This window comes from Gouania willdenowi, chromosome 5, assembly GCF_900634775.1.
Source record: "Gouania willdenowi chromosome 5, fGouWil2.1, whole genome shotgun sequence".
Lineage (NCBI taxonomy): Eukaryota > Metazoa > Chordata > Actinopteri > Blenniiformes > Gobiesocidae > Gouania > Gouania willdenowi.
The window spans coordinates 5,721,419-5,744,423 of record NC_041048.1 but is presented as its reverse complement, the minus strand read 5'-3'; the positions used below and the strand labels follow the sequence as shown (position 1 = coordinate 5,744,423).

Sequence of the window (23,005 nt, the reverse complement as noted above, 5' to 3'; positions counted from 1 at the left end):
ATGTGATTTCTAATCACTCACTAAAGCATGTGTAAAAACATCATCCGCTTGTGTCGTCCACCGTTCAGGGATGTTCCGTAGCCATGGCACCAATTCCAAACTAAACAAGAGCACGGTTGGGTGCGCCAACGACTGCACTGACGAGGAGGTCTCGGTGGAAGTACATCATCCGTGAAATTAAATCAACAACTCCTTTATTGTAATTACATTTAGCTAAATGGAAAGGCAATGTGTGGGTGCGATGCAATTAACACGTAATTGTCACCCTGACCAGGTTGGTGCTGATCAAACTCCCCGAGGGATTCAATGAAATCCATCAACCTGGTCCCACCTTTACCATTAGTTTTTAAACAAACCATTTAAAAAGCACCAGTATGCCATAACACCGTTGGATAACGGTGTTTACGAGCAAATGGATTTGGATGCGATTAAACAAACCGATGATGTTATGTTTTTCTGGTGCTGTTTTTTGCTTATATATCCACATTTTTCCTTTTTACTTGAATGCAACAAGCATTTTATGTGTTATGTGTAAACCTGTACATAGCTGAGGATGCTTTATGAAAAATCATGAGTAGTGCTACAACATATTACAAGAAAAACAATTATCGGTTGAAAGTACAGGTATTTTGGTGACACTTTACTAGTTTTATACATAAGGTTAACATTACGCAGTCATTATCTGTCATTAGCATGAATAAGGTGCTATGAAGGCTGTTTTCACTAAATTATGACATTTAGAGCTACGTTGGCATTTTTTGGGTTAGATGGAGGGATCTAATGGGGTTAGGTAAGGTTAGGCATTAGGGCTTATAGGTTAGGGGTTAGGGCAGGGATGGGATGGACAATTCTATCACAGCGTGGGCCACAAAAATGTGATTAGATTGTGATTATATCTGATCCAAGGGTCAAATTATCAATATTTATGTCAGCATTAGAATAATGATCAATCTGAGCATTAATATGGTGGGGAAAAGGGTTTTGTGGCTTTGCTGTCATCGGTTTTTAGTCATTTTGTGTGTTTTTGGAGTTATTGTGTTCTTGTTGTATATCTGTGTATTTTTCTGCATTTATACCATCGATTTATGTGTTTTTGTATTTGCCTTTTCTGTATTTGTCTTTGGAGCCATTCTGTAATGTGTTGTTTTTTGTGTTTTCCTTAGTAATTTTGTTTGTTTAAGTGGTTGTTGTGTCTGTCTTTGTTGTGTATTTTATGTATTTTTGTGTGTACTTTGTGCATTTTGCTGTCAATTTGCGTGTTTTGAGAGGTATTTTGTGTATTACGTTGAGCTTTATATTCCTTCCAACCTCTTGAAATACAATTTTTGGGGCGCACAAAATTAGATCGAGGGCCACCAGTATAAAGAAGGATTTGCCAAAAGACTTTGTCTGATTGAGGGTTCAATTCCTTCTATCTTTGGAGACGACGAACAGAGCACTTCGGTAAGCTGTAAATAACGCTAAAAAGTGTGATGATAAGACGTCCCTGTCATTGTTTTGTTAGCATTAGCAGTTGCACCGTCTTCATATGTTAGCACTGTGTGCTCGTTTTAGATCATTGATGATATGGCCTACGTGATTTAATTTAAGCCTAAAGTTTTCATTAGTCATTTCATTTTGCCGTTTTTGTCTCCGAAAAGACTGTAATAAAATGCATTTCGTGACGTTAGCTTGGCGCTAGCATTAGCTCACTTGTTAGGGTTCTGCAGGTTCATCATCTTCATTTTCATCTCGCTCCGCTGGGTCAGACTCTGGCTGGAACATGTAAGGCTGGATGGACAAGTCTTCTGTTGTTGACTTTTTGTAAATAACGTGTGAATAAACATTTTCTGCGCCGCTAAATAATCGTATCTCTTCTATCAAACTACAAAAATGGCCGAACAGGGTGGAGTTGAACCGAGTGTCACCTCTGCAACCTGGAGAGGGGGCGGGGTATGAAGTGTCTCATTTACATTTAAAGAGACCGCACCAAAACGAGTTGCTCTCAGAAGCACATCAGAAAGGGGGAGAAAAGGGGTGGAGCTATAATAATGAGGAATTCAGACCCAAGCATTGCAGTTCCGCTTTATATAGACCACAACTGTATGATTTATATGTAAAAAAGGAAGGATTTAAATGCATGATATGTCTCCTTTTAATGAATCATGGTAAACACGTCCATTAACACTCAATTTGTCAGGTGGTATGACAATGATTGCTGATGGTGTGAGTAGATATGCACATGAATCTATACAGAGCGCCTACTGTACATAAAAGCTCTGAAATCTGTGTTGCTCTACGGATGAAGTTCTCTTTGTGTTTGGATTTCAATGGTTTTACCAGTGCATTGATAGAAGCTGTAAGATTTTAAAGTTAATATTGTTACTTCCTGCTGCTGTATCTGAAACCAAGAGGGAAAAAAAAAGACAATTTCTGTAAAGAATCCCTTGACGTGCTGATTTATATTCACTGAATCACGTCAGGGTTTTTTTTTTCACCTTTCCTCTCCACCTGCCTGGATCTAATCAATTGGTGCCAAATATGTTGATCACTATTGGAGGAGTCAATTGTGCATCTGTTACCTGTTATAATCCCACAGTTCCTGCCTTTATGAGACAATGTACTTCACATATGTTGCGGTGGAAACAGCATGGAAGTGCCTGACGTTCTGTTTAACTTGCTCAACTTTAGCCAATCCTGCACAGTCAACAGTAAGAGCAAACTCTCCACTCAACTGAGTTATAAGAGCACACGGTTCTTTTAGAGGATCGGTAACACACATTATTCTGACCAATGTGTACGCATTGAGTGAACAGAGTGCTACAACGTTTAAGAGAAGGAAAGACAGAGTGTAGTGTAAGAACCGCCTATTGGTAAATGTATTCCATAGTTCTTTAATGTAGTAGAATTAACAAACAGATGTGGCCCTGTTTGACTGATGAGAAGCTGAAGGAAAGGAGAATAATCAGCCTCATTTACTGGAGCAACAGGTTAGAGAAGGAACAATTAAAGGTGCAGGTCTCCAACTACTGGGATGCAGCATAAAACAGGGACAATTGACAGCAACTCCAGAGCTAGTCTTGGACAGTGTGACAGTTTTTAATTCTTGTTTTGAGCTGGTGTCTCCAGAACTGCTGGTTTTTGATGTACTGATGTATGAATGTATTCATTGTATTGTTGTTGGAACTTTGTCTGCTGCTGCCATGCCAGGTCCGTCTTGAAAAAGAGATTTCTAATCTGAATAAGGCTTTTATCTGGTTAAATAAAGGATAAAATAATATTAATAAAGAAAGTCTGCAACGCCTCATGACAATTACACAAACTGCCGTCACACAATGGAAAGCCGATAGCCATCGACGGATGGGGCCGAACTCTCAGAACTCTCAGATGGAATCCACCGGGGTGAACTTTTAAGAAGGAGTGCTTTATGAAGCGCATGAGCACTACATAAGTTGAAGATCATGTGATCATGGGTTATTTTGATTATTATTAATTTATATTTCTGGAGGGGATTGTTTGAGGATTTGCTTTGCAAAATGCATGTTTATTTTATTAATTAAATTCAGGGATCCTTTAAAGAGGATGTGAGTATTTATTTTCTTCTTTTTCTTTCTTGATAATTGTTCATGGTTTATTTCTACTGGGAGGTTTATCTGTTAAAAGCAGTGTTGGAAGCTACTTGTGGTCTTTCTCTGGAGTTGTCAAAGCAACAGACCTTGGACAAGGAATTGTCCTAAACCTGTCAGTTAAAAGTTGCTATCTTTTGTAAATATATTATTTCTGCTGTAAATAATGAGCACTGGTACTTTTTTTGGGGGAAAATAAAGAAAAGTCGACTTGTTATTTGGATCAACTTGGTTGTTCCTTTGAACTGAAAGTAGAACCCCATCACACAGTAGGTCCAAATGTATGGGCACTCACATTTTTTGCTTCAAAATCTGATCAAGATCATCATCATTCGATCTGTTCAAGATCTGATCGAGATGAAACTCTATGGGGTAAATGAGGAACCAACCTAACATAACTGCATCAGATTGAATAAAGATGGGTCAAATACGAACTGAGACACTGTATAATTATTTTTAATTTGGCCAATGATGAGCGATAGGAATTTTATATTTTTGATCCAGAGCCAGTATATTGATCCGGATCCCCTCCAAAAGTGAATGGAATCTTCCATGTCCTGGGGTCTATCTTTGGTTAAAATGTTGTCAAAACCTATGAAGCACTTTTAACACAATCCTGCTAAAAGACAGACAAACAAACTGCGATAATAAATGTTATTTCTAAACTACAAACGTGAAATATTTGGCCACATAAACACAACAAGCTTCCAGTAATCTGGCAATCATGAAAATGCCCTGCTTGCGTGGTCTAGACAGTGAAATTAAGTCTTTATGACATTATGGCCTGTTTTATTTCATGTTTTATCTGCTAAAACAGGAACATCGATAAATAAAATGTTGAACAGCATTCAGACATTTCCTTCCTATTGACCAAAGCCTTTGTAGCAGGTTAATCAATGTTAATGCTTTTCCTGTCCCCAGTCAATATAGTATGACTAATTAGATCTTCACATAACCAAATTGGAGCTGTTTTAAGTACTTACTTAGAATAAGACATCAATTATGAACTTCTGTGCTATAGTTTACCACCTTTTTATGAAATAAAACGTAAATAATGTAATGTCATTTTAATGGCATGTGAAAAAAAGGGATTTAGTCACTGGTGAATGGGTTAAATATAATTTCCTCATGAAATGTGCAGAATAATGTTTTTGAATGCCTCGTGTCTGCTTTTATCACATTAGGACAACAAAACAGATTGATGAACTAAGAAGATGAGACTACTCGATGATAAAAAAAAAATAGATAAATAAAAAAAACTGGAAAAAGCAAAGATAATGGGACAGAACTGTGCTGCTCTCTGCTGGGCAGGGTCAGCTCATTTTTTAAAGGTCCAGTATTATCATTTTTTTTCCCACTCATCTCCATTTGTTGTAACAACCCCAACAACATAGATTTATTTTCCCAAACTCGCCTGTTTTCCACAGTTTTACCCCTCTGAAAAGTAACTTTCTGAGCAGCAAAACGGGCTGTTTTGGGGCCTACTTATGCATATTCATGAGTAGGCGTGTTTGTAGACGCTGACTCCACACAACAGCTGATCACTAGTGATTTTCTTTTGCTATCCACACACTCTTGTTATTGTTTTCAGCCAAAAACTGCACATTACAGTAAAACACATGGGCTATTTAAGCGGCTATTGTGATTGTGAGTCAGACACTGTTTCAGGGTGTGTGTGCGGCAGCAGCAGTGGAGTCAATCGGTTGTTTCAAACACTCACCGGTGCTGCTCCGTCGCTTTCTCGTCATCCTCTCTACTACTTATTACAGAAATAGTCTATTCAATGTGATAGTCCACTGTTTTGTCCAACCGTTGCATCGCATTGGGTCACAAACACGTCAGAGCATCTCAAAGGCAAAAAAAGGTGGTATAACGAATACTAAAAATGGAACTGCTCCCTGGGCGCTACACCGTCGCTGCCCACTGCTCCTCAGGGAGGGGTTAAATACAGAGAACACATTTTGTGTATGTAGCTTTACATATATGACAATAAAATACAATGTATATTTTATATTACACCACAGTGTTTTTTTTTTAGCTGTGAGGTAGTTTGAGAGGGAGGAGATCTCATTCTTATAGGGTAGGAGGAGCCAGGATTGTCAGGAAGAGGAGTTTCTGCCATGTGACGTCAAGTAGCGATAAACGTACGTTTGGAGCTGACTTTTTGCAAAATATTGAATAACAAGGGAGGGAGGAAACAGAACTTGTTCAACTTTGTCCCTCTGAATGAGGCTAAAGGGATGCATATCACTGTAGCAAAACCATTATGAAGTGAATTTTTCATAACACTGCCCCTTTAAACTAATACAAGTCTCGATAATTGATGAATGGCACCGTGTAACCTCGAGTCGGTTAAACATTCATGCATCATACCAATAAGTAAGCCTCATTTATCTAAAAAAAAAGAAACTCAATGGTGTATTGATGCTAAAATCCCGTCTAAATGACTGATGTTTGTTTTTACCCAAACACACAGTATTAATTTGACATTGTTGATACATTTTTTAGATTTCCCGTAAACGCAAACTTCCGATGACCCAGATCAGTGACGCTCTCTCAGAGATGATAAAAATCAGAACGCCCAAGTTTTTCAATGTGCAGTGAAAATGGATGAAGTGTCTGAGCCGCGTCTTAAAACATTGTTGTAGCGTTTCATTGTGTTACATCAGCCTGCTGAACAAAAATGTGACAGAGTAATCCTTCTTTCTCACTGTGTGCTTACGTAGTGCAATCTTTGCCAAGTGCAGGCGGTTCACCCAGGAGATCTTACTCAGAGGGTTCGCAGTGTTGAAGACCACCATGAAACTGACGGGACGCCCTGACCTAGAAGAAAACACACAAACACAAACACACACACACACAATCATCAAAAACAGCAGGAAACCATATCAGCTTCACATGTGCAACTCAAAATTGCTTAAAGTGTCTGTTCTCACTTTGATCATTTAAATGTTTTAAATGTCACATAAAAATGTAATAAATGATGTGTTAAGCCATGTGTCAAACTCAAGGTCCGGTTCCCAGATTCTGTCCTTTAGAGCTTTGAATTTGGCCCCCAGCAGAAAGTAAATAATGACAGAGAAAATATGAATCATTGTGTAAATGACCAAATAATTCAGTTGTAGATCTGAGTTATTCCAAATATTTATTTTCAATGAATACAATTTGATTCTTGAATTTCCAAGGATTGATTATTTACATTTTTCAAATTCTAATACAAGCCCTCTTGATTTGAATTTCAATTACACAACTCAAAATATTGTAGCTTTCTAATGTTAAAGTGTAAATACACCATAAAACCACTTTTTTCTTCTAAATACATATATGATTAGAGATGATGTAATTTAGCTTATTGATCCTAGTTCCACTCTTCACATTTTAGTCCGAGTATTTAAATGTAAAGTTTTTAGTTGTAAGTCAGAGTGACTGCTCTCTATGGGTTGAACGCCAGCTATTGCAATACAATTTTTCTACTGACATTAGATCCGTGATGTCACTAACTGTCACTATTGGCCCCACCCCTCCTATAAAAGATTGGAGGAGGGACTTCTTCATCTCACAGCCCTAAGTGAGCATTGATTGACAGCTCCATGCAGTGCTGTGGGGGCGGGGCTACTGTGACTGGGCATGTCTTAACTACTCTAGGAGCAACGCCCATAATCAAGGCATTTTTATTAACCTCGTGGGTGTATGTACAATTTAAAAAGCAAAAAATGACAATTGAATAAATAATTGTGAAAAATCGTAAATAGGTTTGTAATTGAATCGAAATTTCGACTCAGGAAAAGGAGGTAATTAACCACCCCTATTTTCCTGTGTTGTCACGTGACTGCAGTCATTTTTAATTAATTAATTTTATTTTTTATAAATTCTAGCATTTTTTTTTTAAACAATGCCAAAAAAAAATGCATTTAAATTACACAAAAAATGGTCACATAATCAAGGAATGTGTGTCACACACTTTACACACTAATTACTCCACAATAAAATTGAAATTCCTTATTCCCAAAATCTGTGGCCCACATGAGATCAAACTGCTCCAATAAAATAGCTTTGACATGACTGTATTAAGGCTGTACATTTATAATGGATGCATTACTTTGAGTAAAGTACATAGTATTAATGGTCTTTTTCTTTATTGCACAGATCAACTCAAAAACCCTTTGTTCCTAATTGTTGTCCAACTGTATACATTAATATATCCTTCCAGCAACTGTTTTGCCCCAGACGTCAGTTATGTTGGCTGAAGGTTTGAACTATAGAGGAATAACTGCAAACATGGCGAGAAATTCTGGAGGAAATAACTAGTGCTAAAGTCACAAGCAATAAAACTAAATCCGAAAGTTTTGCTTGAGAATACTGCCAGGATGTTACTAAAGAGCACAGAGCCACAGATTCAGGCTCACATTTTTCAGGCTGTAATGATGGTGAGATATAAATAGCAAATAGAAAGAGAAGGAAAAAAAAAAAGAGGTAGACTTATAGACCCAAACGAAGCAGAATCAGACACAAATCGTCCAAGTGACAAACACACAAATACAACAGAAAGACAGAAATGAACATTTAGCATTCTGAACTTTAATACAAGATGAGGTAAAGTTAATGAGAAACCCTGGATAATCAATCAAAAAAAGAATTACCGACAATGTAATCCACCCACTTTAAAGTTTCACACGCCAATCTCAGCCTGAGGGTTTATTGGTTGTTGTACAAAGTATAATTATAGCATTTCTTTACAAAAACTATGAAGAACAAACAAATGTCGCAGGTAATTCTGACTTTTAATATTCGTATTCTATGAGGAACCGAGTCTGGTATAACCCCCTGGTTCTTTGAGCGGGTTACTGCCAGATCTTAGTGGGAAAACTGCACCGACATCAGAGAAATCAGCAATCTCAGGGGACCGAAAAAAAATACTTCAAGCCACAGGATGAAAAAACACTCACAACCAGAAAGTAAAATCAAGCATTCCCATCCAGGCTGTAAAGCTACACACAGTTACTATAAGGTCATCAACACTTCCAGATGTGACGGCCTATTTATGCATTTATTAACCAAAATACAAGAAAATACTCAGATTTTCTTGTTTTCTTTATTAATTTTACATATGGTTCCCACACTTACCAAATTTCTATCGCTTAGTTTTGAACCGCTAAGATCTATTTAAGTCCATTAGAGTGCAAATATGAGCGGGCCTTTCCAGTGTACTAGTGTAACAGAGGTCTGACAGTGTGCCATGGTTAGTAGAAAAATGTGGCAGTTGTGTCCATCACTTATTTATCATATAACGTCGTACAATTGCCTTTGACACTCATATTGCAATATATATATATATGTATATATATATATATATATATATATATATGTATATATATATATATATATATATATATATATATATATATATATATTTTAATGACGATGCATCAGTTGTTGAATGTTAACATTAAACAACAACTATCTAAGCAGTACCATGTTTAATTAGAAGATTATAATCTCATTTTGCAGGCACATTTATTAAAAGCAATGTACTACACAAGGTGTTGGGGTTGAGGGGCTTGTTTAACGTCCCATAGTAATAGCGAAGGTACAGTAAACCAAAAACTGAGCAAACAAAAGAGAAGGGCATTGGGATGTTAGGCTATATTTTACAAATGCTGAACATATCTACTTCAATGTCTGTTAAAATGTTTTTGCTGTTACAATATCTAGGGCCCTATAATTAATTTTATTTTTCCCAAATTCAGTTTTTTCCACTTTACTTTTTTAAATTCCGTTTTTTTTTTTTTTTGAAATATTTATAATTTTTTAAAGAAATCATTAGCTTCTAACTCCTGTGAGGAAACAAATCAAATATTATTAAATAATTAAACAAAAATGTATGTCAAAAATAAAGTAAGATACAATTAAAAGCTAGATATAAGTTGTAGTGACGGATTATTCTGACTGCTCCTTTTTAATTACTTTTATGTCATATAAAGATGTATGAGAACAGCATTAATGTCACCTGATTTCCTCTCAGGGATCAATGGTTTACTAAATCTGATCAGGTTTAGATCAACTTAGTTTTTAATTAACCTAATTTAAATGATCCTATCTTCTGTAGCTCTAATGAGATGTTGTCAGAATGTAACATTCTAATAACGTTGCTCCAACAAACTTTTATTTTGTAAACCGAAAGTTCCCACTGAAATGGTTGTACTTGAGGTAGCTTGCTGACTGTGAATGTGTACCTATAGACACGGACAAAAGGCTGGAATAAAAAGAACTAAAGGACAACACCGACCGAGTTATTCTTAGTTAGCCAGACATAACAGTTCGAACACTGAGCAGGTGAAGATGATTAAAACTGATGGAGCGCCGCTGCGCGACATGAAAAACGCACTAAGCTTCACAGGCACAGCAAAGTTAAATGGTCACTGGAGGCTCTGGTTTTAGAGGGTGTTTGTGGTGGATTAAGATGAGGTATAAAAACACAATCTTAAACAACTGTATTTCTATACTTTCACTTTGTGAACATAGTAAAACTAAAATGCAGTAAAAATAAATACATATTTGAGTTCAAACTCATTCTAGAAAAAAATGTTTTAGGGGTCGGCAGAAATTCTTGATATCAAAATGGCATGAAAATAAAGGCTATATTTTGTCAATGGAATATGTGTTAAATTAAAGCTAAATAATACGCAAACCTTTACACAATTTATAAAGTGCAAATACCCCTCCCCAGATACACCACCCACCCCCACCTGCCTACGCGCTATTGTTTTCATGACTGTGTTTTTGTAGTCGATTGGTTTTTTCCTGGTTTTGTACTTTACTCTCCTCTAGGGAATTCAGTTCAAAATCTGCTTTTTCCCCCTCACCTCTCCTTATGTTGTTTTTCCCATTCTTCATCTAACTTCGGGGTGACTCCAATGCCCTTGGCGACCCACAGTTCTCCCGTTCTTGTCTCCCATGTTATTTGTGGCTGTTTTTCCATGTTCTCCTTAGACGGAATGATACTGAAATGTTTGTTCAGTCCTTTGTAGGGATGTAACGATTCACGCAACTCCCGATACGATTCAATTCACGATTCTGGGTTCACGATACGATTTTCTCACGATTTATTTTACAATATGGGAATGTTGACAAATGACTGAAAAATATTCCTTTATTTTTTGGGGGAAAATACTGTACTATTTTCCTTTTATTTTTCATTGTCAAAAGAATCCCTTGATAAACTATTCAAAATGATGCAATTTAACTAAAAATAAATCCTGAATGAAATAAATAAAGGAATAATACAAATGAAGAAGCCTATTAATTTAAATTCTGGTTCTATAATAAACAATTCAAAACTGCGTAATAGTTCTTTTTCTTTTTAAAAGTGCAACTGAAAATGTATTTTGTGCCTTAACGATTGGACTTTAAAAAAAAAAAAAAAAAAAAAGTCATTTTACTGTATTTACGTCAGATATTTGTTTAGACCAGCAGAGGGCGCTGGTAACCCAGTAGTCGGTTGGCATGCAGTTATTCCATCAGTGAAGAAGAGAAGCTATGCTAGCAGACAGAGTTAATAGAAAGACATGACTTTTACAGATATTCACGTAATATTACAGATATACTTTTGGTGCTAAAGGAGTAAAGAATTATCTATGAGCATGTTTAACAGTAAATGGCGGCCAGAAAGAAAATAGTAGCAGATTCCGCCCGTCACGTCCGCTTCTGGAAGGATTAATATATAGCGCTCTCTGCTGGTTAAAAAAAGTACTGCGGTTCAATTTTCAGAGCATCGATGTGAACCGTGGTACCTATGAATCGATTTTTAACTGCCTTACGATTAATCGTTACATCCCTAGTCCTTTGTGGTTTTTACTTGTGAAAAGCGCTCTATAAATAAAGTCTACTTACTTACTTATGTACATGAATGGAATGATGATGGGATTAGCAACAAGTCAACAGATGTTAAGCTGCCAGCAACAGCTGACAGTGCTCAGTACCTGTAGTGTGAGCGTCACGGCTCACTCCGTGACACCTTCACTTTGATAATCTTTTACTTCAAGCTGCTAGATGATCCTTTTTGATCAGATAAAGAAATGACATACTCTGTACTATACACTACAAGCTCAATGAGTACCGTATACTGTCTACTACAGTATATACTGTAAGTGTGATTAGGATGATGACCGTTCCCACTGAAGTATACTTCCAAATTTCCCAAGATGCATTTGGAACCTAGAACGACAAAAACCTGAATCACACTGAGGTTAAATATCTCTGTTGATTCTCCATCTTTGAAAGTTCTGAAAACATTTTAAATGAGAAAGTGACCAAGTAGAATATCAACATGTGCTCATTTGATCCATAAAACTCACGTGAACACATTTCATTCCGACATCTCAGAGATTTTCAGAGACCCTCCATTGTGCTAACGACAAAACTTATGGTTAACTTCAAAACAAGAGCCCTATTTACAAAAGAATTAAAAAATAAATGGAAGACAAGAAGAGATGCTTTTGTTTTGAAAAGAGGATGTTTGAGTTTTTGCTTGAAGCCGGTCCCAGGACGATTTTACATTCTGCTCGCTATGCATCATGGGGCGGTAGTGTGCCCATCTTGCATGATTTCAAAATGTAGTATACATCCAGATATTTCTCGCACACTCAATCTTTTCATACGAACTAATGTGAACACACTACATACTAATTTTGAAGTCAGACTTAGCATGAGTAATACGTTAGCATGACATTTACAACACAGCCATAGTGTAGGCCTCATAGAATAATAAATGAAAGATCATTCGCTGAAAAAAAAATCTAAAAAAATAAAAACATTTTCATGTTTTCATCTCCACTCTAAACACTCCATCTCTGGATGTCATTGGAAAAGTTTTATGCATTGCATTGTGGGATGTGGAGTCCTCTAAACAGATGCTTAGAAGTGTTTTTACGTCATTGTTATTGTGATTTCTTGTTTCTTTGCCTGAAAGGGAGGACAGTGATTCTCTTGACGCCATTTTTGTTGTAGTTTGTTTCCAATATTTTTTAATGCAATAATAGTTTAAATAAGTCAATATGATTTCTTTTTTCCTTTAAAAACAGTTCAACAGTGGAATTCTGTGGAAAATGGATGAATTCAAGCCAAGTGCACCTCTTATCCCCTGCAAAGGCTTCAAATATCACAGGGTGCCTTTAATCAAGCCAGCCAATGGTGAACATTTGTTCGACGGGACTCGGATAAGCAACCTGCTCCTCTCGTCTCCTTTTTCGGCATGTACAAAAAAAAAAAAGAGAAAAAGAAAACTTCTGTGAATGCAACCATGTCGGAAATAAACTGAATAAATAAATAAATAAAGATAAAAAACATATTTACAGGTCGACAAAACAAACAAAAAGCTCATAAATTGAAATAATGAATGCACTGAGAGCAGGTTTATATAATTACACTGAAGTTAGTGCATGCCTATCTATTCTTCTGTGTCCATAAAAATTAGTTTTATTGATTAACATACCATACTTTGTCATATTACAATCTTCTTATACAACACAGTTTGTATCTATGCCTCTATGTCTTTGATGCTTTGGCTGACAAAAGGTAAATAATGTCCACATGGGAGCGTTTAATACAATATATTTCATATTTTATAAAGTAGCTGTCTGAAAGAATTAGTAAAGAAACATCAGTTCTACAGTCAGCAAAACAAAATTAAAAAGACCAAAAAATCATAATGATAAAAAAGGAAAGGAAAAAAAATAAACAAATACTTGACTGCACCACATGAACACAATGTTTGAATGTTAATGTGTGACAGTATGCGCACAGAATCTGTTTAAGGAGAACAGCGGGCAGCAGAGTCTCTGGAGGATTCATTGCACTGCAGTCAAACTGATAATAAAAACATCAAAATTCTAAAGTTATAGGTAAGTCAGTTGGTTAATCTGTCACTTTTCCTAAAAAAGTCCTTTTCAATGACAAAAATAAACCAATAATAACTTACTTAATAAAAACATTCTCAAATATCGTCCACAGGTATAGACCCTTTGATTGTTTGTAAACATTGTGACATATTTTCTTGGGCGGGGCTTAGCCTGGAGGCTCACCACCATAGATACAGTATATAAAAACACTAGATGACGACGTAGCTACGTGGCTGCCATCTTACCTAGGACACCCTAACTTGCTCAGTTTCCAACCAATTTTCAAACGGCAAGCGGCAATTTCAACACGCACAAGCATTCTATATCATACCTTCATATAATAAGGTTTGTAGTAAGACAAACCGTTTGTAAATGCGTCAATATTTCATCAAGCTAAGGGTATTTTTGTTTAAGCTGATCACTCACCTTCCAACAGCTACCGTAAAGCGTGTCAGAATGTCAGAACGTCAGTTGTCTGAGGTATATGTGGACTTTTTTTTGTACTCGCTCCGATGATTTTATTTTTTATAATCTAAGAGTAATAAGCAAACAAAAAGGAGAACACCGATAAATCTACAACTGTAGAACTCTAAAAAAACAAAAACAAAATAAAACAAAAAAACAACTCCTGTTTCAAGCAACCGACTCTAACAGAATCTTTGTCATTACACAGGAACTCGTTGTTTTCAATGTTTGAGTAAGTTTGCAATGGCAGCATTTGAATATTTAACAGCCTTCCTCAGCAGCTGATACCAAATAACTTCACTCTGAGCACTTTAAAGTCAGGCAGCGACCTGGCCCAGGATTAAGGATGAGATATTTTTTTAATCACTTGGAATCCTTTCAGAATAACAGCTCTTATCAAGTCACCTGCTACACTTTTTGACTACGATGCAGTAAAAGTAAGAAAAGCAGAAATTGAAGGAGAAATGTGAAGTGTCTGCATCCCACATGCACGAGATGTGTCAAACTCATGGTCAGGGGACCAAATCCGGCCCTTTAGAGCATAGATGAGCATCTTATGTCACAGCGGGGGGCACAAAAATGGACCAGATTTTCAACATTTATAGCAACGTTAAGAAAAATGACCAATCTGAACATTAGTACAGAAAACAACTAAGGTATAGTAAAGTACATTTTTCTCTCATTGTGTGTTTTTATTTAGTTTTGTGTGTTTCTGTTGTTGTTTTGTGTGTTTTTCCATTCGTTTTGTGTGTTTAGGTAGCTGTTTTGTGTGTGTGTGTTTTTTTTTTTGTTTTTCTGTGTGTTTTGGTATTTGTTTTGTGTTTTTGTTCTCATCATTTTGAATATCACATTTTGTTTGTTTTTGTTGTTGTTGTGTGTGTTTTTCTGTCATTTTGTATATTTTTATTGCATTTTGTGCGTTTTTATTGTTGTTGTGTGTGTTTTGTGTGTTTGTCTTGTTATTTTGTGTGTTATGGTAGTCATTTTGTGTGTTTTCGTGTACAAAATAACATTTTGTATATTTTTTTCCACTCATTTTGTGTGTTTTTGTTATTGTTTTTTGTGTTTTTGTTGTCAAATCATGCATTTGTGTTGTCCGTCAGTGTATTTTTTTTTGTTTTCGGGGTCATTTTGTGTGTTTTTGTTGTTGATGTTTTGTGTTTTGGTATTTGTTTTGTGTTTTTGTTCTCATCATTTTCAATATTTTTTATTGCATTTTGTGTGTTTTTGTTGTTGTTGTGTGTTTTTTTGTTGTCAAATCATGCATTTGTGTTGTCCGTCAATGTATTTTTTTTTGTTTTCGGGGTCATTTTGTGTGTTTTTGTTGTTGATGTTTTGTGTTTTGGTATTTGTTTTGTGTTTTTGTTCTCATCATTTTCAATATTTTTTATTGCATTTTGTGTGTTTTTGTTGTTGTTGTGTGTTTTTTTGTTGTCAAATCATGCATTTGTGTTGTCCTTCAATGTATTTTTTTTTTTGTTTTGTGCGTTTACTTTTGGGCCTTACAAAATTAGACGGAGAGCTACATGGGGCCCCTGGGCCGCCAGTTACCTATGGCAGCTTTAGAGCATCCAATACGGGCCACAGGAAAGGGTAAAAATGACAGAGAAAATGATAATAATTGTGTAAATGACAAACTAATTTAGTTAGGAATATCTCACCCTCTCAAAATAAACAAATGTAATGAAACTCCACAACATTGGCCAGGTCACAGAGTGTTTTCATGCTTCTATCATATGATGGCAGTCAATTTTAATCTGAAATGTTTCTCAATTTTTCCAAAATTCTGCAATTTTCTTCAAATTATTTGATAAAATTTCCAAAGAATTTTATCTAAATTAGTCAAAAAATCAAATAAATGTAATTAAAGACCCTGCAGCGACTAATACCTGATATTTGTTGCTTCTTGCATGGGTGCCTCAAATAATGTTCACATGATTTACAGTATATGTGGAAGTGCAAACTAGGGCACAATAATGTTGAAATTGCTAATTTTCTGTGCCTATAATTGGAATCAAACTGGTCTGTATTTGGCACAGAGTGTATACCTCCATTGCATTAAACATGCTAAACTAACAGCAGTCGCCATTTCTTCCCCTGGCTCCTGTTTGATCTGCATTTTGAATCTTCCCAAAAACAAAAACGACGCACAGGTAGTTAACTAGCAGAATCTGAGGGGACGGTAGATGAAGGCCAGAAGGTTTACGTGAGCAGGTCAGTGCCAAGGCACACGTGTGACACTGATGCACAAGGACAGGACAGCTGTAGGAGTGAGTGCTGAGTGACAAATCTGTCACGCACTAATCCTTAGTTTCAGCTCTAACCACTCCAGAACCAACCAGCAGGAGGAAGAAGATGTCTGTACACATATTTCAGTCACGTAAGAGGATATTTGGGATAAATGGGCTGAATGATCAAATCAACTCTATAAATGTTTGCACTAAATGAAACAATACTTTAAAATACAGTTCTGTCGACTCATTTATTAAACAGAAACAACTAATAGATGTACGGTAAATGGTCTAAAAACAATTCCAAAAGCCCAAAGTTTTACTTCTTAAAAGATGTTAATAGAAAATAATAACTAACGTTAAGGTGTACATTTTGGAATACAGACATAAGGAGAACCTAAACATGGTAATTACTAACAGCTGATAAAATCATGGCCCAAAACTAATACAATTCTGCATAAATGTACAAAAAAAAAGTATGCTTTAGGACAAAAACATGGTTAACGTTAGATATGTAAAGTCAGTGACCTTAACCCAGTGGGTTCTGCCGCCCCCCCCCTTTTAAGAATGAAAAAAGCTAAAAAAAAAAAAAAAAAAAAAGGGTAAAAAAAAATAAATAAAAATAAAACAAAAAACTATTCTTCTTGGTGAGGACCAGGGTTGGGGTCAATTACATTTTTCAGTTACAATTACATTTTCAATTACCTATGTTGAATTACAACTCAATCACGATTACAGGGACTAGCATTTTTTTCCAATTACAATGAAATGACAATTACTATGTATCCTCAGAAAGTCAATTGCACATACGTTCTGAATAACTAAAGTTCAATTACAATTAATCACAATTACTGAGTCTGAAATAAATAACCTAATAAAAGTTAACCTTCCCCGTGTGTTAGCTTTCTGTTAGCATCTCTTGTGATAACGGGTCCTAAATCATCTGTAAAATACACTAAAAACAAATATTAGGAATCCTAATATATGAAAATATAAGTTATAATATGTTTTGGTATTGGCATCTGAGCCTTTTTTTGTAAATTTCTATAATTTTCTATAATTACTGATGTATCACCCAGCCCTACTTCAGCGCCGTCTTTGCATTCTTCTACGGGATTCCCAACCCATAACTTTTCCAAATTCAAGTCACATGACCATTTTTCAACAAAAAACCCCCAAAACAATCTTGTTTCATTTACTGAGTGAATTATCCTCTTTAAAAAATAAAAAAAATGACTGTGATTCATTGATTTATGAGGCTTATGTTTTTATCTGTGTTGTAAAAAATGTTAGGGATCGTCCCCAGTAGCTTGAACAGAAATCTACAATCAGTATTTTATCAGTAAAAACCCATAATGCTGTTATTTTCAATAAAACAATTAAAATTGAAGATGCCTTGTGCGTTATTCCGATTCCAGATTAAAAGTGGTTACTGTGAGATTGTAACGGAAAACAAGAACTACTCCTCAGTGGAAAGTGCCACACTTTGAGAGAAAAGATGAAGTGTTGTTCAGGTGTGAAAATATCACTACGCTGTTATACTGAAAAAAAAAGTGAGTGGTTCCCGTGGGGGCTTGAACTGAATGTTTCTATGTACAATCATACACCTTGGATACAGCAGTATCTCAGCTGTGTTCAGTGAGATATGAGATAGTAGCATTAAAGTGGACATTCTTTGGAATCCATGCCTGATCCGTGCAGTTTAGTCTAGAATATTTACCTGAGACTGAAGGCCAAAAGCTGACTTTTACCCTTCGCTATAAAGGACCCCATGCATTACCTCCATCACTGCATGAAGTGAATTATTAACCACACATGTATGCAGACAAAAAAAAAAAACATCCAACGCATTGATGTTTCAATAAGCAAAAATGTTGCTAGCCAATCTGTGACCTATGGCCGACTGCCAGCCAGTAGAAATTGCATATAAAGCTTAAAGAAAGTCTGCTCATAAAAGCTCGTATTAAAATGTTCAAAGCCAATTTCAGACCTACAAGGCTCTTCATTCATGAACACTTTGCCAGTATTGAAATTCAACAAAGCAAAAGAAAAATGCAATTAAATATTTCTAAAATATTTTCAACTGAAAACAGAAACTAGTGAATGACATTGTATTAAGGACACACCCACAGCTATAAGGAGCATGAAAAAACTTAGATCCAAAATGTGGTTATTAAGGCAAGGCAAGGCAAATTAATTTGTATAGAGCATTTCATACACAAGGCAACTCAATGTCCTTTACACGATGAAACATTCAATTGTTTAAAATCAATAAGAACATTTAAAATCATCAGTAAAATCAATTCAAATCATCAACAAACACATGACATCAACAACATGACCATAAATCTCTCTCTCAATCATACGCAGTAGAGAAAAAAAGTGCTTAAAAAGATTTAAAAATGTTCACATGTGATGCTGACTTCAGCTCTGCTGGCAGTTTGTTCCACTTCTTTGCAGCATAACAACTAAAAGCAGCATCACCATGTTTACTGTGAGCTCTGGGCTCCACTATCTGACCTGTGTCCATAGATCTGAGAGACCTGCTGGGTTCATACCTGACTAACATGTCACTGATGACATATTAGGTGTGTTATGATACGAGTTTGCCATATGATATGATAGACAATAACAGTCTCGCAGTAATACGATATTTTTTGGATAGAAAAAAAGACCAAAAAAAATTCTCGTTGAAAAATAACTACCGTATGCGTTCATTTGACTTTAACTGTGGACATACTTATTGGAATTCATTAGAAATATCAAGACATTGTCAAATCTCCTCTTTGCCAGAGATCAGTAGTTATGTAGATCTAAATCAATGATCCTCATCTTGTTACCAGTCAAATTGCATAAAGATCAGCCAATTATAAACAAAGATAGGTAGAGAGTTCCTACCCTCACCTATGGTCATGAGATTTGGGTAATGACCAAAAGGACAAGATCGAGGATACAGGTGGCCAAAATGAGTTTCCTTCGCAGGGTGGCTGGGTGCACCCTTCGAGATAGGGTGAGAAGCTCAGTCACCCGGGAGGAGCTCGGAGTAGAGACGCTGCTCCTTCACGTTGAAAGGAGCCAGCTGAGGTGGCTCGGGCATCTGTCTCGGATGCCTCCTGGTCGCCTCCCTCGGGAGGTGTTTCAGGCATGTCCTATTGGGAAGAGGCCTCGTGGAAGACCCAGGACATGCTGGAGGGACTATGTCTCTGAGCTGGCCTGGTGTCGCCTCGGGGTCCCCCCAGAATGACTGGAGGAGGTGTGCTAGGACCGGGAGGTCTGTGCATCTCTGCTGAGACTGCTGCCTCCGCGCCCCGGCCCCGGATAAAGCGGAAGAAAATGGATGGATGGATGGATATAAGAGAGAGGGAGTTTTTTTTTTTTTTTAAACTGATCCATAATCAGTATATAGATCTGAATCCTTTCCAATATTTTATGGAAACTTCCATGGCATAAGGTCTATCTTAGGTTCCAATGTAATCAAAAAGTTTAAGTACACCTTAAAACCACTTTTTTCTGCTGAATCCTTTCCAATATTTTATGGAAACTTCCATGGCATAAGGTCTATCTTAGGTTCCAATGTAATCAAAAAGTTTAAGTACACCTTAAAACCACTTTTTTCTGCTGAATACATATATGACATGGTACGAAGTAATGTAGTTTATTGATCCTAGTTTATTGATCCCTGGTCTGACAGCCCTCAGTGAGAATTGATTGACTGCTCCATGCTAAAATGTGCAGCGCTGTGGGGGCGGGGCTGCTGTGACTGGGCGTGTCTCAACTACTCGCCCATAATCAAGGCATTTTTTTAATTTCCTTCTAGTGGCAGATCAACAGAAATCTGGGGGTGTACTTACACTAGTATTGAAATTGATTTTTATGGCCTCGGTCTTGGTCTTGACTCTGTCCTGACTGCCAAAAGTCTCAGTGCATTCTGGCCTCGGGCAAGTCTTGGTCTCGGATAATGTGGTCTTGAGCACAACACTAGTATCGTGATATATCGTGACATGCAAATTGTGAATCGTATGTTGACAGTAATATATTGTGGTCCCTGTTTCTGCGCCTGTGTTTGATCCATCAGATGCAGCTAAAGAAGATGTTGTTGAACCACCGTCACACGTACAGCACAAGCGGTTGCTTTTGAGGAAACAGTCGGGATTCTCACCACGTAGTCGAGTGTTTGTAGAGTGGAGGATGTTGTGTTGTGCTGCCTGACTGCAGAGAGTCGCTCGCAGCCATACAGGAGGAGACCAACTCTGTACGGAGGGTCCCTGCTGTGTGATGACACTCTCTAACATGAATAGTGTACGGTATATACAGTACATGTGGATGGTGCCTGCGCTTTCAATTCAATCAATACACACACATACACAGTGAGGTTTATAAAGTTCCTAGGATAAGAGCAGAGGAAAAGTAGGACAGTAAAAAAATATCTGATGTGTGGGAGCGATTGTGTGGGTGTGTTTGTGCTTGTGAGAGAAAACAGCCAGCCCACGGCTTTTCCCTGCAGTCCGCCTCAATGCGCCAATGGTTCAGGCACCCACTGTTCCACCTGTCACCCCAGTGTCACCATTAGTCCAAGCACCCAACGCTGATGCCCCAATTACACTGTGATGGTAACCACTTCAATCTCTCCAACACAAAACTTTTCACCTTCAATGGAGCCCTTGAAAGACTTTGAAGGCTATTCAGATATAGGTCATCTCTTTATCTATGAAGAGAGTGATGTTACACATACGCAGGGTTGGGATAGGGCTGGGCGATAAATCGATATTCAAGATATATCAAGTTTTCTATTTTGGAGATATAGAAAATTAGAATATCACCTCTCTCTCTCTCTCTCTCTATATATATATATATATATATATATATATATATATATATATATATATAATATATATTATATATATCTATATATATATATAGATTATATATATATATATATTGTATATGTATATATGATGTATACATATATAATATACATATATATATCTATACATATATATACATATATATATGTCTATATATCTATATACATACATCTATATCTATTATATATATATCTATATAGCTTCTTTGTTTTAAAATACTTGTTTTTAAGAGTTGCTGCTTTCACTACTTCTCCGAACAGCATTAAAAAGCTCAGTTTGATGGATTCTGAGTGCATCCCTCTAAACATCCATGCTAAAGAACTCACTCACATGTGCTGTCTCTTATATGTTGTCTGAGCTGTCTACAAGCATGAAATTTGGCATACTGCAGCTTTTGACCTGCTCTATTAAAATTCTGGTGAGAACCGGAGTCAATGCTTAACGGGGTTGCCATATTGGACCATTCAAAATGGTGGCCACCCAAAGTTTTTCTGTTACTAGCCAACCAAAAGTCACATAATTGAAAATTAAAAACACATTTCTAAAGTTTTGGACCTCAGGGATTCTAAATATGATGCACATTTGACAGTAACCTTGACTGGCATTGCCATATTGTAAAATCTAATCTGGCCACCTGTATATATTTAACATTGAACATTTACAAGCAAAAATGTCTTTATTTTACAACATAGAAGCCTGACATCCCAGATCAAGGTATCTTTAACTGATTAACCAAATCAACTGTTTGTTAATAAATGTACCTGTGTGGAATTTGGCTTCAGCGTGTTTAACCCTGAATCGTCTTTCTGGTCGGACTTCATTTGAATTAAAATTATTGGGATTTATATCGTATTTCGCCATTTTGAGAAAAAATATTGAGATATGAGTTTTGGTCCATATCGCCCAGCCCTAGGTTTGGGTCAATTACATTTTAAAAATACAATTACGTCTTCAATTATCTATGTTCATTTCCAATTAATGTACGATTATGCTGACCAACATTTTTTTCTAATCACAATTAAAATCACAATTATTATTTTCCTCCTGAAAGTCAATTGCAATTATAGTCTCAATTACTAAAGTTCAAATAAAATTAGCCACAATTACTGAGCCCTTAACCTTCCTCTTGTGTTAGCTTTCTGTTAGCATCTCTTATAATAATGGGTCAGTTTTGATTCACGTCTTAAATCAGTTAAAAATACAAAAAAAAAATCATCTATCATTTAAGTTGTTTTTAATATCTTGGTTACCTTGTTAAACTTCCTAATCAATTCAAATATTGGTATTTATGTTTTTGGTGTGGGCGTCTGAGCCTTTTTTCTGTCAGTTTACCCCTAGATTTCAAATTATTTTTAAATGGTAAAACCTGAAGAATCTTCAAGAAAACTGACAGGAAAACTTGATATGAAACATAATTTAATGATTGTTAACTACATACATCATGTGTAAGTCATGGAACTATAACGTCGTTCCCCAGTTTTGCGTTTAATTCAATTCCAATTCAATTACGATTACAACAGCAACAGATTTAAAATGATGTCATAATTGTCATTAATTAACAATCATAATTCATCCCAACCCTGGTTCAGAGTCTGACATCTTATTGTCAGTGCAGCTGTTTCTGACACGATCACAGGAAGTCACCAAAGAGGGGCGGAGCTTAAAGAGGAATTAAGGATGTAAGCGTGACATCTGGTCCCACCAAACATCTGAGTCAGCAGATTGGCCCTGCAGGCCTGCGGTGACAGTGGATGAGGGAGCTGCAGAGCTCCACTGCTCAAGCTGTCACTTTGGCTGGGTTGGAACTCAGATCCTTCCTGGCTCTGAAGCATTAGAACCTACTCCGACTGCCACTGCCCTGCTGGCACACAGCCAACTCTTTCATGAGGGAGGCTGCTCATCACTCTCTGACTTCATCTGCTTAGTATGTCCCAGTCCCAGCA

General features: G+C 36.5%; 1 protein-coding gene across 1 annotated transcript in view; it reads right to left on the bottom strand.

The window, feature by feature from the left end:
• Positions 1-23,005, bottom strand: part of arhgef10la (Rho guanine nucleotide exchange factor (GEF) 10-like a) — a 219,087-nt gene that overhangs the window by 87,379 nt on the left and 108,703 nt on the right. Inside the window, 1 exon segment of the mRNA XM_028446908.1 lies at positions 6,328-6,428. Coding sequence (XP_028302709.1) covers positions 6,328-6,428 — 101 coding nt within the window.